Raw genomic sequence first — 13,941 nt, forward strand, 5'->3', positions numbered from 1 at the left:
ACCTGTGAGGACATATTTATTGCCTAGTAGGGAGTTTTCACACTGGCTGTCTTTATCCCCACTGGCCTCAGGAGCCCTGCCATGGATCCAACCAGTTCTTGTGCATCAAGAAACCCGTTTATAGTAAGTTAGGTACAAATTATTTAGTATTTAAAGCCCTTTACAACCTGGCTCCAACAAGCTTTCCATCTTTATTTTAAATTACAGTAGGATCTCACTTTATAGGAACTTAACACTGTCTTTGTTTCATTTAATGCTATTTAGTTATTAATAATAATAATTAACAATAAGAGTAAAAGAGTAATGATGCTAGTAGTTCTGCTAAGCCTATGAAAAGTCATAGTCCCTAAGTATGCTCATACTTTCCAGGGTTGTGGAAATCTTCCTGTACTTCACCAGTGTGCTCTTGCCCTTCCTCATTCAAACCATTTCATCTCCTCTCTCTGATTTTTCACAAGCTTTTCCCCCATGATTGGAATGTTGTATTCCCTCCCCTCAGCTGCCTCTTAGAATCATTAATTTTTTTCAAAGCTCAGCTCAAGCATTACTTTCCACTTGAAGAACAGAGGATCAGAATCATAAGAATAGTCAGTCTTTATGGAAAATTAAAAATAAAGCTTGACCTAAGACTGTGTACTAAGCATAGGTAATGGAGATCAGGTATATATCATTTTTGCAGCAAGCCCATTTCCAAAATCCTTGGAATATGATGTGAAAAGGTTTATATTTTAATCTATTCTGGGCAGTTCATTTTATTGTAGTGAAAGTCACAAAAGAAATATCGAGAGGTGAGAAACTGGAATTGTATATTTCCTATTATACATTTTACATGTCTTTTTGTTAAGTATACAATAAAACCAACTTCTGATGGAAAAATATTCATTTAGCACATTCAAATGACACAATTGGTGTGAAAACACTTTAAAAACTGGTGAACAATCAACGAAACTAGTGATATTCTTGTGAAATTAATATCTGTACCTTAGAACTACAATTCCCAGTATCCCACTCTCTTCCTCAATTATATGCTGATGTAGGGAGGATATAAATTTGGTGTAGCCCCACTTCTTGCTCTCTTGTCTTCCTGTCACGGCTTTGGTGGAGCGGGATTTTAAACAGGCAGAGAGAACTTAGTCACGTGGTCTTAATTCTGTTAGTTTTTTTAAAAATTCTATTTCCTTTTTATTTCTTCTACTTCAAGTAATTATTAGTAAACTATGAAATATAATTTTTTGGAGTTGCTGGATATTAATGTAAGTCCTACATTCTCATTTTTAATGATACCTGGATGTTAGGTAATTACCATAAATCACTTTCCCTTTAAATATTAGAAATTGAATGATATTTGCAAGTTATCAATATGTGGGGATTAATATGGGGAAGAAGAGACTGAATTTTATCTGAAATGATTGTCCATAGAGTTGTAGTGGATGTAATACTCCTGTGGGCAGGGGCATATCCTATCCCTCACTTCTTAGAGAACAATTTTTTTTTTTAAACCCTTACCTTCCCTCTTAGAATTAATACTGGATATTGGTTCTAAGGCAGAAGAGTGGTAATGGTTAGGCAATGGAGGTTAAGGGACTTGCCCAGGGTCACACAGCTGGGAAGTGTCTGAGGCCACATTTGAATCTAGGATCTCCCGTCTCTGGGCCTGGCGCTCAATCCACTGAGCCACCCAGCTGCCCCCTTGCAGAACAATTATTAAGAAAGAGATCTCATCTTTTTCTGTGGATACAAGATCAAAAGCAAGCCCACAGACCACAAGGCAGTTTTCCTTAGCTCCAGAGTTTTTACTTGTTGTGACTCGGGCTGCATTTGCCCATAAACTGCTTTTTCAGGGATCACTTATATATAGTTTGTGAAATATAGAATGAAATCAGTGTGAGATTTTTGTCCTCTTTTCCCTCTACTAAAGTGCTGTTTTGAGGCTTCATCATGGCATGAATTTGATCCCAGGGATTCTATAATATAAATATATATATATTTATATATATAATATATATTATATAATATATAATAATTTTTAATATATATGAATTATTATTTTTATTAATTAATTAATATATAATTAATTAATATATATAATATATAATATAAATATAATATAAAAAGAGCACAGGAACTTTGCTCAGCACATAATTTTCCCATGCCTAAAAAGTCTTACCACCAGTTTGCCAGTAGGGCGATGTTTATTTTCTCCCTAGTATTTCTCAGAGACAAGGTACTAACTAATAAAGGGGTGAAGTGAGTACCTTTAAGTAGGAAATTAGAGGTTCTTGAAATATCATCCTTGGAATAACTGGAGGAGTACATTAGCCAGGGCATAAGGTGGAAATCAGGTTTTACGTTCAAGGCGCAGCCTATATTTGGAACGATGTATAATAATAATGATATTAGCTGGCATTTATATAGTACCTACCATGTTCCAGGCTTTGTGCTGAGCACTTTATAGATTTATTTCATCTGATCCTCATTGCAGCCCTGCCAGGTAGAGGCTATTACTCCTAGTTTACATATGAAGTTCAGTGACTTGACCAGGGTCACACAGTCTGTAAGGATATGTTATGTGTAAGCTAACTTGCTCACTTTTAGCAGAGGAAGACATTTATAAAGCCAAGTAAATATGAAAACATGGAGCAAGGTCTTCAGTCACATTTGTGATGGCATTTCCATCTCAATCTCGTTTAAATTATCGGCGCTGCTGTTAAAAGATATTGAATAGTGCACCCAATCTTACAAAACTTTAATTTTGATATATGCATTATATATAATGTATTCATGATAAAATCCAGAAGTTATGAGCTCAAACACTTGCTAGTTGTGACCTTTGGAAATCCACTGAACTTTTACTGATGCTCAGTTTGCTTATCTTTAAAAAACAACAGAAAAACACCCACTTCACAGGGCTTTTTAATAAATGCTTTTTGTTGGTTCTAAGGCAGAAGAATGATAAGTGAAGGGTAAGTAACTTCTCTAGGGTCACATGGTAGGAATGATCTCTGGTCAGATTTGAACCCAGAACCTCCTGTTTCTAGGCTTGGCTTTTTATCTCCCAAGCCACCTAACTGCCCCCATAGAGTTATGTGGGGTTTTCCTTAATGGACTTCCCTGACCAGCAGGGTCCCACAAGGGAAGGGGCTCACCTTTGTGATGGGACCCGAGGAGAGGTAGGAACCGAGAACCAGGGTGGAAATGAAAGACACGGACAAGTCGGTGTTTGAATAGGGCAGGCAACCCCTATGATACTCCCTTTGATAGGAGAGTATGAGAACAAAGGAACACAAGGCGGAGGAGGAGATTAAGATAGGGAAAGCAGGCCAAGATGGTTACAGCCTCGGGGAAGGAGAAGGTCAAGAGGAGAGAGAGACAGAGTCATTGAGGAGCCCAGTGGAGCTCCATGGAAGGGGAGAGAAAGCCAAGAGCCAAGAGGAAGTTCATGGGATTGCCTCTGAATTTGATCCTGTCCTGCTTGGGCGGTACTCCCAAGCACGTAGTAACCACATCACAAAGTATAGACAATTAAGATTGGGTGGCAAGGTAGAGGGAACACCTTTGGGCGTGTAGATTGCAAACCGGCTTTCCCGGGGAATTGATTCCGAGCATGTTAATGAGTTTGTCTTAGCCAAGGGCCGCATGGCCAGTTCAAGGTTACATTCACAAGCCTCATTGGTATAACCTTATGCTTGGAGACACAGTCGCCATACAGTCATTTATATTTCATAGATGTGAATATGCCTGGGATGCTACAAGTTATTCATTAAGAGTATTAAAGGAGACGATCTGCAGAAAGGACTGTGAAAAGCCAACCATTAACAACTTGGGGTACAAGGAAAGGCATCTGTAGGAGCTGAGCTGCTTCTATAGCCATTCTCAAAGCTCTGAAAAACTTGATTGCTGATGAACATTGTGGAATTTTCTTTTATCTTTAAGAGAATTTAAAATAATCATCTTTCCTATTTTCTGATAAGATAGGCTTTAAAGTGGGAATGTAATCTAAGAGAATTCAACTCTTTCCTATATGAACTCAGCATGTGAATATTTTGAAGCCAAGTCATTGCTTTTTAAAATTTTTTTTAATTAAAAAAATTTTTTTGGAAAATTTTATTTAATTAGTCAATTTAGAACATTTTCCCTTGGTTACAAGAATCATATTATTTCCCTCCCCTCCCCCCATCCCTTCCTGTAGCCAATGCACAATTCCACTGGGTTTTACATGTGTCCTTGATCAGAACCTATTTCCATGTTGTTGGTGTTTGCATTAGGATGTTCATTTAGAGTCTACATCTCCAATCATATCCCCCTCGACCCATGTAGTCAAGCAGTTGTTTATCTTCTGTGTTTCAACTCCCACGGTTCTTTCTCTGGATGTGGACAGCATTCTTTCTCATCAATTCCTCAGAATTGTCCTGGATCACTGCATTGCCACTAATGGAGAAGTCCATTACATTCGATCCGTACCACAGTGTATCAGTATCTGTGTACAATGTTTTCCTGGTTCTGCTCCTTTCACTCTGCATCACTTCCTGGAGGTTGTTCCAGTCTCCATGGAATTCCTCCACTTTATTATTCCTTTGAGCACAATAGTATTCCATCACCAACATATACCACAATTTGTTCAGCCATTCCCCAATTGAAGGGCATCCCCTCATTTTCCAGTTTTTGGCCACCACAAAGAGCGCAGCTATGAATATTCTTGTACAAGTCTTTTTTTTCCTGAAACCAAATCATTCCATCTGTAAAGTTGATGTGAAAATACACCCCTAATGGGGTCCCAAAGAGTCAGCCATGACTGGAATGTTTATAGCTTATTAAGCTGTGTTCCAAAACCTGAATTCAAAATTTTTTTTTTCTCTTCTTCATGTACCTTCTGCAGAAGAATGGACAAATAAATGACATTAATGGAATGCCAGAAGGACAAGTGGGAGACCCATACAAAGAGCAGGATGAAGCAGTTATCTTAGAGGGTAAGTGAAATTCATGGTATCATGTTTGGAATACTAAAGACACATTAGGGTGCTTTAGACCTCTGTATATCATAAGAAGTACAAAATCACTTGAAGGATCATAATGGAAAAAGTGAATAAAATACAGAAAATGCTCCTTTGAATTTTCTTGATATCCTCTATTTTTAAAAAGTGGTATTATATTATAATTTTACATATTTGTAAAGTTATGTTTCTCATTCTTAGGCATTCTTTTTTGTTTGGTATGATATGCTGGCATTTTCTTGACATTCCTCATCAGTCATTTGGCTTATGTTTAGTGAATTTGAATCTTCTAGAAATACTGTATTGGTTACTTTGTAATCCTTAATACCTCTTTCTTTAGTGATAAATCTTATTTTACTTGCACATTTTTTTCTTTGGTCATATACATTTCATTTGAAAAGAATCCTCATTTTTTGTTGAAACATCTGTGTTCTGCATACTATTTTGGTTGCAAGAAAAACTAGAATCAAGCAGTGTCTTGCGACTGGTAATTGGATCTCAAGCCTTTCACCACTGGGTTGCTGGCTTTATTTTGGCCCAAACTGAGCAGAGTAGAGTCTCAGTGTTATTGCTTTTGAAAGTTTCTTAATCTTTTAGAAATGTGCGGTAGGGAGGAACATTCATAACAAATAGTTATGCTGGGGAAAAATCATACTGCCTTGATAAAAATTGAGCCCCTAACACCTCCATTAGTCGTCCTCTTGAGAATGACCAGACATTCAGTCGGAGCAAACAACTCTTTTTTTACTCTTGCAGAATATTCAAAATAAATTTGATTTCTATTTTAAGGATATTTTTCCAATACACTATCTTCATACTACTTGCATATATGTATAGAGATATAGAACAGTATATGAAATAGTCTTTCTGTTTGGCATATTTTATAACAGGCATTTCAAAGGAATTAGGAATGTCTTCCTTTGAAAAAAAATTACAAAACCGAAATATTTTCCTTCCCTTTAAAGGAGATTTGTGATTGGCTCCTAATTCCCATTATGTGAAGCCTGTTTCTCATCTTCTTCAGTGCCCTGCAGAGAGAGCTGCTTCAGGCATGGAGTTGCTTTTGAAGTCATTGGGAACTCTTGAGTCTGCTCAGCGCCACAGGCATGATTTAAAGTGAAAAATAGATGTAGTCCTTTACATGTAATTATGTCAAATTCCAGCAACACATTCAGAAGTGCCTGTCTGTCTCCTAACCAAATGCAACAAGTTGGAAGTCACTTAATATACTCTCTGTGCCAGGGCTGGGAATGGGGGGGAAAGGGGCATAAAGCTATGACTTTCTGTTAGATTGAACAAGACATAAACCTGGAAGAAGTGAAGAGGATAAGCAAAGATTTGAATCTCGGTTCCTGGGATTAACTTCGGAGACAACTGTGGGAAACAAGAAGTACACAACTAGCTATCAAAAAAGCCTTGCTTAAAACTGCCAGAGGAGTTCAGAGAAGGGAGAAAATCCTTCAAACTTGGGAGCAGGAAAGTTGCATTTGAACTTTGTTTGAGGGAATGGAATTCATAGATGGAAAAGGAGAAACCCAAACCAGGTAGCATGAGCTATAAGCCAAAGCCAGGAGACATAATTGAAAGCATTGTTTAGATTTAAGCCAATTTGACTTGGTTGAGGAAATGATTTGTATACCGGTAGATTTACCTTAGTTTGGGGGTTCTTTCTGAAATTATAGCTATCTTTACCTCCTCTCCTCTTCCCAAGCCTTCACTCCTATTCATTTAGGGCTTTACTCTAAACTAATCTCTCCCTCATAATGGGTTCTAACTAGAAAACAGGGATGAGCTAAGTGGCTCAGTGGGTAGACTTGAGTTCTAATTTTGCTTAAAACAGTTACCAACTATTTAACTCTAGGCAAGTCACTTAACTATAATTTGCCTCACTTTGGGATTGTTGTGAGAATCAATTTAGATGTGTAAAATGTTTAGTATAGTTGCTCGCACATAATAAGTTCTTTGTAAATATTTGTTCCCTTCTCCCATATTTCATTTGACAGTAGTATTCTTGAAGAATAACCCAAATCCCCACTAAGTAAAAAGGAACACTTAAATGTTTAATAAAAATAACTCTAGGGAATTCCACCTTTAATTTCTTTTTACATAGTATTGTTTAGGTTAAAATTCTTTTTTAAAAGCAAGGATGGGAATGGAGAACAGATTTCAAAGGAGGAAGAGGAGACATTTTCTTGAATGTGGTATAGTTTTAAAATGTTTAACTGTGGCACCAAACATGATAAGCTCAAGATTTATTTCAAGGGAGAAAAAAGAACCATGCCTCTTTCACTTCAGTTGGTACCTGCTCTGTAGATATTTTCATACATTTCAAAAGTTTGATCTAAAATTTTAAAGTAATTTTTTAAGGTTTAATTTTTTTATGAAAAATTAAAAATCAGTCAAAGGAAGAGATAAGACACATCTAATCTTCCCCTTTGAGGAGCCTGAAAATCCAAAGGTGTTATACATTGTATGTTTTTACAGATATATTAATTACTATGTTGTATTAACATTTCCTTTCTTAAAAAATTAGCATTTTTTTCTTGGGAATTCTCTCAGGAAGGGAAACATGAAATGTCATGGTGATAGAATATAGCAAAAACAAAACAAAACATTAAAACAAGACAAAAAACTCTTACCAAACTAACTTGCTTAATTAACTAAAGTATCATTTTCTATGAAGTCTTCCTTGAATCCTCCATCCCCCTAAAAGCTCTCTTTACTCTTCAGCTTCCTCCTTCCCCCAATTGAGGCGCCCCTGCCTCAAATTATAACAGAGGAAAAGTTATATAAAAATGCCTGACACAAAGGCATCTGATATAAAAACTTCCAGACAATGTATATGACATTCTGTCTAACTTGTACCCTCTTTTTATAGAGAGGAAGGAGAGATATTTCAGAATCCAGTTTCTTTTCAGTTGCCCAGATTCATGGCTTTTTAGTGATCTTTTCATTTACATTGTTCATATTTTTTATCCTGTATTTTACTTTGTACCAGTTCATATAAAATTTTCAACGTAATTCATTTTTTTTACCATTATTAATATACAAATTTATTCAACCATTCTCCAATAGTCACATATCTAGTTATAGAAATGTTAATCACATAGGGACAGAATTTCACAAGCACAAACTCTAAGGGTTTACTTGTTTTCTTTTTTCTTCAGGTCCCTTCTAACTTCTTTATTTCTACATCATGCATATTTTAGCTTAGATTACTTTTTTAAATTAAATTTTATCTTCATGTTTTTCTGTTCCCCCCTCCTTTCCTCCATTTTAGAAAGCAAAAAAAAAACCAAACGCATTTTTAAAAATATGAATGATCAAGCAAAACAAATTCTTACACTGACCATGTCCAGAGAGAGAAAAGGGGGCAGGCAGTATGTTTCATCTCGAGTCCTCTGGAATATGTGGTTGATCATAGATCAGAGTTCCCAAGGCTTTGAAAGTTGTTTGCTTATTATCCCTGCTTTAGTATAATTTGTTCTTCTGGTTCTCACTTTACATGCATGTACTTTAGATATAACCACCACATACTAGTTGAAGGCCATTGTGATAAAATTATATTTCAGTATATGTTGATGTATATATATTAATGTGAGTATTCTGTTGTATGTATATCTAGAGAATTTTAAAATTATATTTTGTTTACAATGATAAAAGGGGCTATATTGTTTTGATGTCAAGCTGAGTTTATTGATCATAGTTTCTGTCAGTTCTGAGTTTATTCTCTCTTGATTATAGTTTCTGTTGATCACTAATCTATTCTTTCTTGGAGACAATATTCAGTTTTTAGTTTTTGTCACTTATGAACTTTTTGTTTTGAACTCACCAACTCCTAGGGCATGGTTCATTTGAGACTTGAAAAGTTTAAAAGACGATTGCCAAATAATCACAAGAATCTCTACTGGATCCTGTTACTTTACCGAGAATGTGCTCCTTACCTATGAAGTTCTATAATTTTGAAAACCAAATCATTTTGGCAGTTTACAGTTGGGTCTTTTGAGTTATGCTTTGAGTATTCAGATTCTAATCTTCTTTCTTTGAGATATATTTCTTTGAGATATATATTTGAGATATTTGATGGCATGTAAATGACCAAGAGGTTGAACCCTACCTCAGTATATATACCTATTTTGTGTTTCAAATGGGCGATTACAATTGATGTCTATGCTATGAACATTTATCAGTCAGGCTTGTGCCTATCAAAGTTTAGCTACTAAGGCATAGTAGTTAATATGTATATAACATTCTGTGTGTATGTAAATATAATATATTGTGTATAATAGTCTTTCAACCAAGTTATTTACATAATCATTTATTTTGAGAAGAGAGAATCTTTTTTAATACTTATATCCTTTAACTTGAATTTGTTTCAAATAACAATATAGTAATTCACTTTCTAGATAATTAAACTACTTCATATATTTAACCATGGATTATTAGTCTTTTGTCTTTGTCCAAGGTTAAAAGAAATAGATACTTTTCAGTGTTTAGAATTTTCATAGAAAGGTACCCGGCATTGCTTGGAAACATGAAATCAGATACTGACGTTTGTGTAATTAAATAAGGACTCCTAAGCAGTGCTGTCAGCTATGATTGGTGGTTTAATAAAGCGGTGGGGATGACGACAGGGATGAGGATGGGGAGGGTGGTAGGAATGTGAGTGGTAGGTAGTTTCTTACTTCTTTCCTCTTGGAACATACTTGATCTTTTAAAATACAGATCACCATTCTTTTGTTGCATGCTACATTCTCAAGTTGCTATTTTGAAAACATTAGAAAAATAGATCTTGAACTCTAAGCAAAAATAATGAAAAAGCTTTTTTTGGAGATGATTTAAATTTATTCTCTATCTTTTGTCAATATTTTTGGCATAGATGCCTTGATATTACTTATGTCATTGACAAATACCTGCTATATCCACTTCATTGCTTTGATCTTTAGGAAAGTCAATATCTGTCTCAAGAACTAACGGGTTGGGGAGTGACTAAACAAATTGGAGCATGTTTGTGCTGGAATACTACCTGGTCATAAGAAACAGATTAACTTTTTTTTAAACTTGGAAAGAACTATATATGATAATGAACTAACCAAGAGAACATACACATTCATGTAAATTCCAACCACTTAGCACATTTGTGATAGAATTGAAAAGATTTATAAAGCCTGACCCAGAAGGCAAGAATTTAACATTACCCACATAGGAAGGAGAGGATGCTATGTATAACATAAGTAGTATGGCAACTAAAAGAACCAAATGGGGACAAAGAGTTACATAAATTCCAGGAAGATACAGATAATTCCTACCATGTCTTTAGGGTATCAGGGAAGGTATCATCCACTGATCTTACTAATGCTCCTTTCCCTACACAAAGGGCATATTAGAGTGACTATCAGAATTACTTATAAGTCTCCTTGCTCATGTTGCTGAAATTTTTATAGCAATCTACACCTACATTGAGGGCATCCTTGACGGGGGTATTAGAAAGAAATCAGCAATTTTTATTCAAATTATAATTCTCATCCATAACCATTATATCATTTACTAAAAGATATTAGAAAATTAAAGTTTACACTTGATTCCTCTTCTGTGACTATATTAAGTTAAAACCCTTTGGTAAAGCAAAACACTTCCAGTAAAGTGGAAGATTTGTCACTATATGCCAAAGTTGTACAAAATTATAAAATATTCCTTGAAAGTTAAACTTAATTGTGTTCAATCTTTGATCAATGTTGCTGTTTTCTCACGATTAGGTCAGGCTTAGAGAATATCCTAGAACATCCTGGAAAATAGCTAGCATTTATATTTGGTTTTAGAGCTTGCAAAACAACTTAAATGTGCTGTTTCATTTGATTATGGTTACCAATGTGAGTTTGCCCTCAAGAAAAACCAAGTGGGTCAAAAAGGCCTATTTTCTATCATGTTTCTATTTTCTACTATTTCTTATAGATCAACAAACTATTTAAAGTATTCATCCATCAGGATATACATATTGTAAACCTTATAAATGAACAGTAAGTGGGTCCAGAACTGAATAGAAGGTTAACAATGCCTTTGGGAAATTGCAGAGGTTATTTAATGACCATGAGGTTCTCATTGCAACAACCGGTTAATATTCTGGTGATATGATGTATTGCCATGAGTCATGGAACAATCTAGTCTCTGCCAAACTATGGTTGTGGGTTCCCTACAGTGCAGTGTAGAGGCCAGAGATGAGAGTGGGCTGTATTCATATAAGAAGGTAAGCTGGTAAGAAGAGGGATGGACAGCTTACAATTTTCACTGATATCCTTGAGATATCAAAAGAATGAGGAAGGCTCATGTTTGAGCCCTTTGTGCTAAATGGGAGAACATGGACAAGAGTTGCACAAGATGGAGTATACATGAGTGATTTCTATTCTGTCTTATTGGAGGAAATGCCCTCATTGATAAAATCCTATTTAATGCTATACTAAGCACTGGAGATAAAAAAGGCAGTCTCTGTCCTCAAGGAATATACAATTTAATGAGAGACAACAAGCAAACAAATATATGAAGAAGATATAAACAGTATAAATAGGAAATAAGTAAGAGAGGGAAGATATAAAATTAAAGGGTTTGGAAAATTTTTCCTGTAGATGATACCTACAGGGATTTTAATTGGGGCTTATAAGAAAGTAGAGAAACTATAATATTTAGGCAGTTTTATAAGTATATGACAGTGCTAGACCAATGCTTCATCAAAGGAGAATACATCTGTATATACTATTATAAGAAGATGAACTGTAGTTATTTAGGCTGGTTGTATTTGATGTATTAGGCACACCTGGATCTAAAAACTTTAATCACTGGAAGGGGGAGAGTGACTTTCAGTTGAATTTGGAAATTTTAATTATCATGGCACTTTGAGTACCACACATCTGTGGAGATCTCACTTTAAGAACTGTGAAAAATATTGTCTTTAGAAGAAAATTCCGATTTAGTTGGGTAAAGATTTGTGCAAACTTATTAGCTTTTGTAGTATCATTTATCATGTTGATTAATGAGTGTTAGCAAATACTGTTCTTGCAAGTCAATCTGTTTTTTTCCCTCTTTGCATTTATGTATGGAATTTGTAAATGTTAGGTTAATATATTTATAACACTAGTTAGTAAGTCTAATTTTTTTAAAAGCAATTTTGTTGTCCTATAGGAGTAGGGCCATGGGAAAAACAAACAGAAATTTCTTATTCTCCAAATTCCTCTTTCATTTGGTTCTGATCTTTTGAAATTGAAAGTGGCTTTGAAAAAGGTTTCAATAAAATCTAACTGGCAGGTAAAGACTTGCTTTTTCCTTTTTAAAATAGATTTTTGATCTCTTTCCCCTCTTTATCCTTTCCTTTTTTTAAGAGTAATACTATATAACAAAGAAAAGACGAATTAGGTAACAAACCAGTTAGTATTTAAATGAAATCTAGCTTTGTATGCTATATTCCATAATTATGGAAAGGATTCCCCTTTTGCAGAGAATGAGGGAGTGGAGAGTTGAGAGGGGACGAGGTATCTTATATATTTTTTCTTGGGGCCAAGTTTATTCTTTATAATTGTGTAATACCCATTTTTTTTATCTTTGTTCTATTTACATTATTGGATTCATTTACATATATTGATTTCTTAGTTTCTCCTAATTCTCTTTGCTCTCTAGCTCATGAAAGTCTTTCCTTGTTTCTCTCTCTTACTCTCTCAAAACAAAAAACAGAAAACAAAAAAAAATCCCCTAAAACAGAATAGCAACTACATTACACTATTACCACATTACATTCAGGTACTACAATTTGTTTATGCATTCCCTAATCAACATGCCATTACTTGGTTTCCACTTCCTGTGTGCACACATTCTCTCCCTCTCCCTCTCCCTCTCTCTCTCTCTTTCTCTTCCCCCCCTCCCCCAACCCCTCTCTCTCCCCCTCTCATTCCCCGCCCCCCCTCATATTACAGAATAAATTCATGCAAGATTCCCTTGTGTGGATCAGGGCTGAAATTGTACATATTAGCCAGTTTTAGCTACATTTGTAGCATTAGTATTAGCTTCCTGTTGATTTGTTTTTAGTACCCCTTTGTGGGAAACTCCTCTTTCACTTGGTGATCATCTCTATCCTAATATAGAATTTACTCCTGTCTCTAGGATAATTCACCTCCTTCACCCCCTCCTCCTACTCAGTCCCAACCCCACCACCAGGCTGGCACCAAAGAGATAGTTTATACAAGTATAGCCAATTCAATTCAAGAAGCATTTCCAAAAACAACACTAGACATTCTAGAGATATTAAACAGTCCCTGCTTTTGAGAAGCTCATCTTTTTACCTTCACTCTCAGGTTCCTAGCCTTGGAATTTCCCTCATCCAACAACTTGCCCAAGTTCATCAATTTTACTTTCATATTGTCTCTTCCCATCATCCCAGTTCCGGATACCTTTTAATTCTTAAACCTCAATGTTACAATAGTATCCTCATTGTTATCTCTGACTCCATTCTCTTCTTATCAATCCATTTTCTACACAGTTGCCAAAAGTGGTATTTGTAAAGCCCTCTCTGCTAAGCTCTTTGAGAGCTGGGATTGCCCCCATAATGCCTGGCTCACAGTAGCTGCTTAATACATTTGTGTTGATTGATAGATCATAATGCTCCTCGGTTCAAGAAAGAAACTTTTGGCTCCCTCTTGTCTCTTTTAGAAATTGCCCACCTTTCTGGACTTATTACAGGTTGTGGGAAGGGGTCTGTTCCCTATAGACCTTCTATCTGCCATCTTTATACACTCTATCTACATCTATATACAAGCTGGCTGCCATGGCTGAAATGCATTCTCTTCTGCTCTGGAGTTCTCTCTCTCTTCAGAATTCAACTCACCAAGTGTCTCCTCTAGGAATCCTATCCAGATTCCTTCTTGTTGCTAATGCTTTGTTCCCCCCCCCCCCCCCCCAATACACTTTG

The 13,941-nt window shown here is 35.6% G+C and overlaps 1 protein-coding gene and 1 long non-coding RNA gene across 4 annotated transcripts in view; one reads left to right on the forward strand and one right to left on the reverse strand.

Annotated features, from left to right (window-relative positions):
* Positions 1–13,894, reverse strand: part of LOC103097796 (uncharacterized) — a 37,210-nt gene extending 23,316 nt beyond the window's left edge. The window contains exon 1 of the long non-coding RNA XR_008916711.1: positions 13,316–13,894. This is a non-coding gene — a long non-coding RNA (uncharacterized LOC103097796). The remainder of the gene's footprint in view (positions 1–13,315) is intronic.
* The window catches only part of AKAP12 (A-kinase anchoring protein 12), a 113,214-nt gene that overhangs the window by 59,605 nt on the left and 39,668 nt on the right, over positions 1–13,941 (forward strand). For all 3 annotated transcript variants that reach the window (XM_056818930.1, XM_007484727.3, XM_007484730.3), the window contains one exon: positions 4,877–4,967. In XM_056818930.1, coding sequence (XP_056674908.1) covers positions 4,877–4,967 — 91 coding nt within the window. The remainder of the gene's footprint in view (positions 1–4,876; positions 4,968–13,941) is intronic.

This window comes from Monodelphis domestica, chromosome 2, assembly GCF_027887165.1.
Source record: "Monodelphis domestica isolate mMonDom1 chromosome 2, mMonDom1.pri, whole genome shotgun sequence".
In the NCBI taxonomy this organism is placed as follows: domain Eukaryota; kingdom Metazoa; phylum Chordata; class Mammalia; order Didelphimorphia; family Didelphidae; genus Monodelphis; species Monodelphis domestica.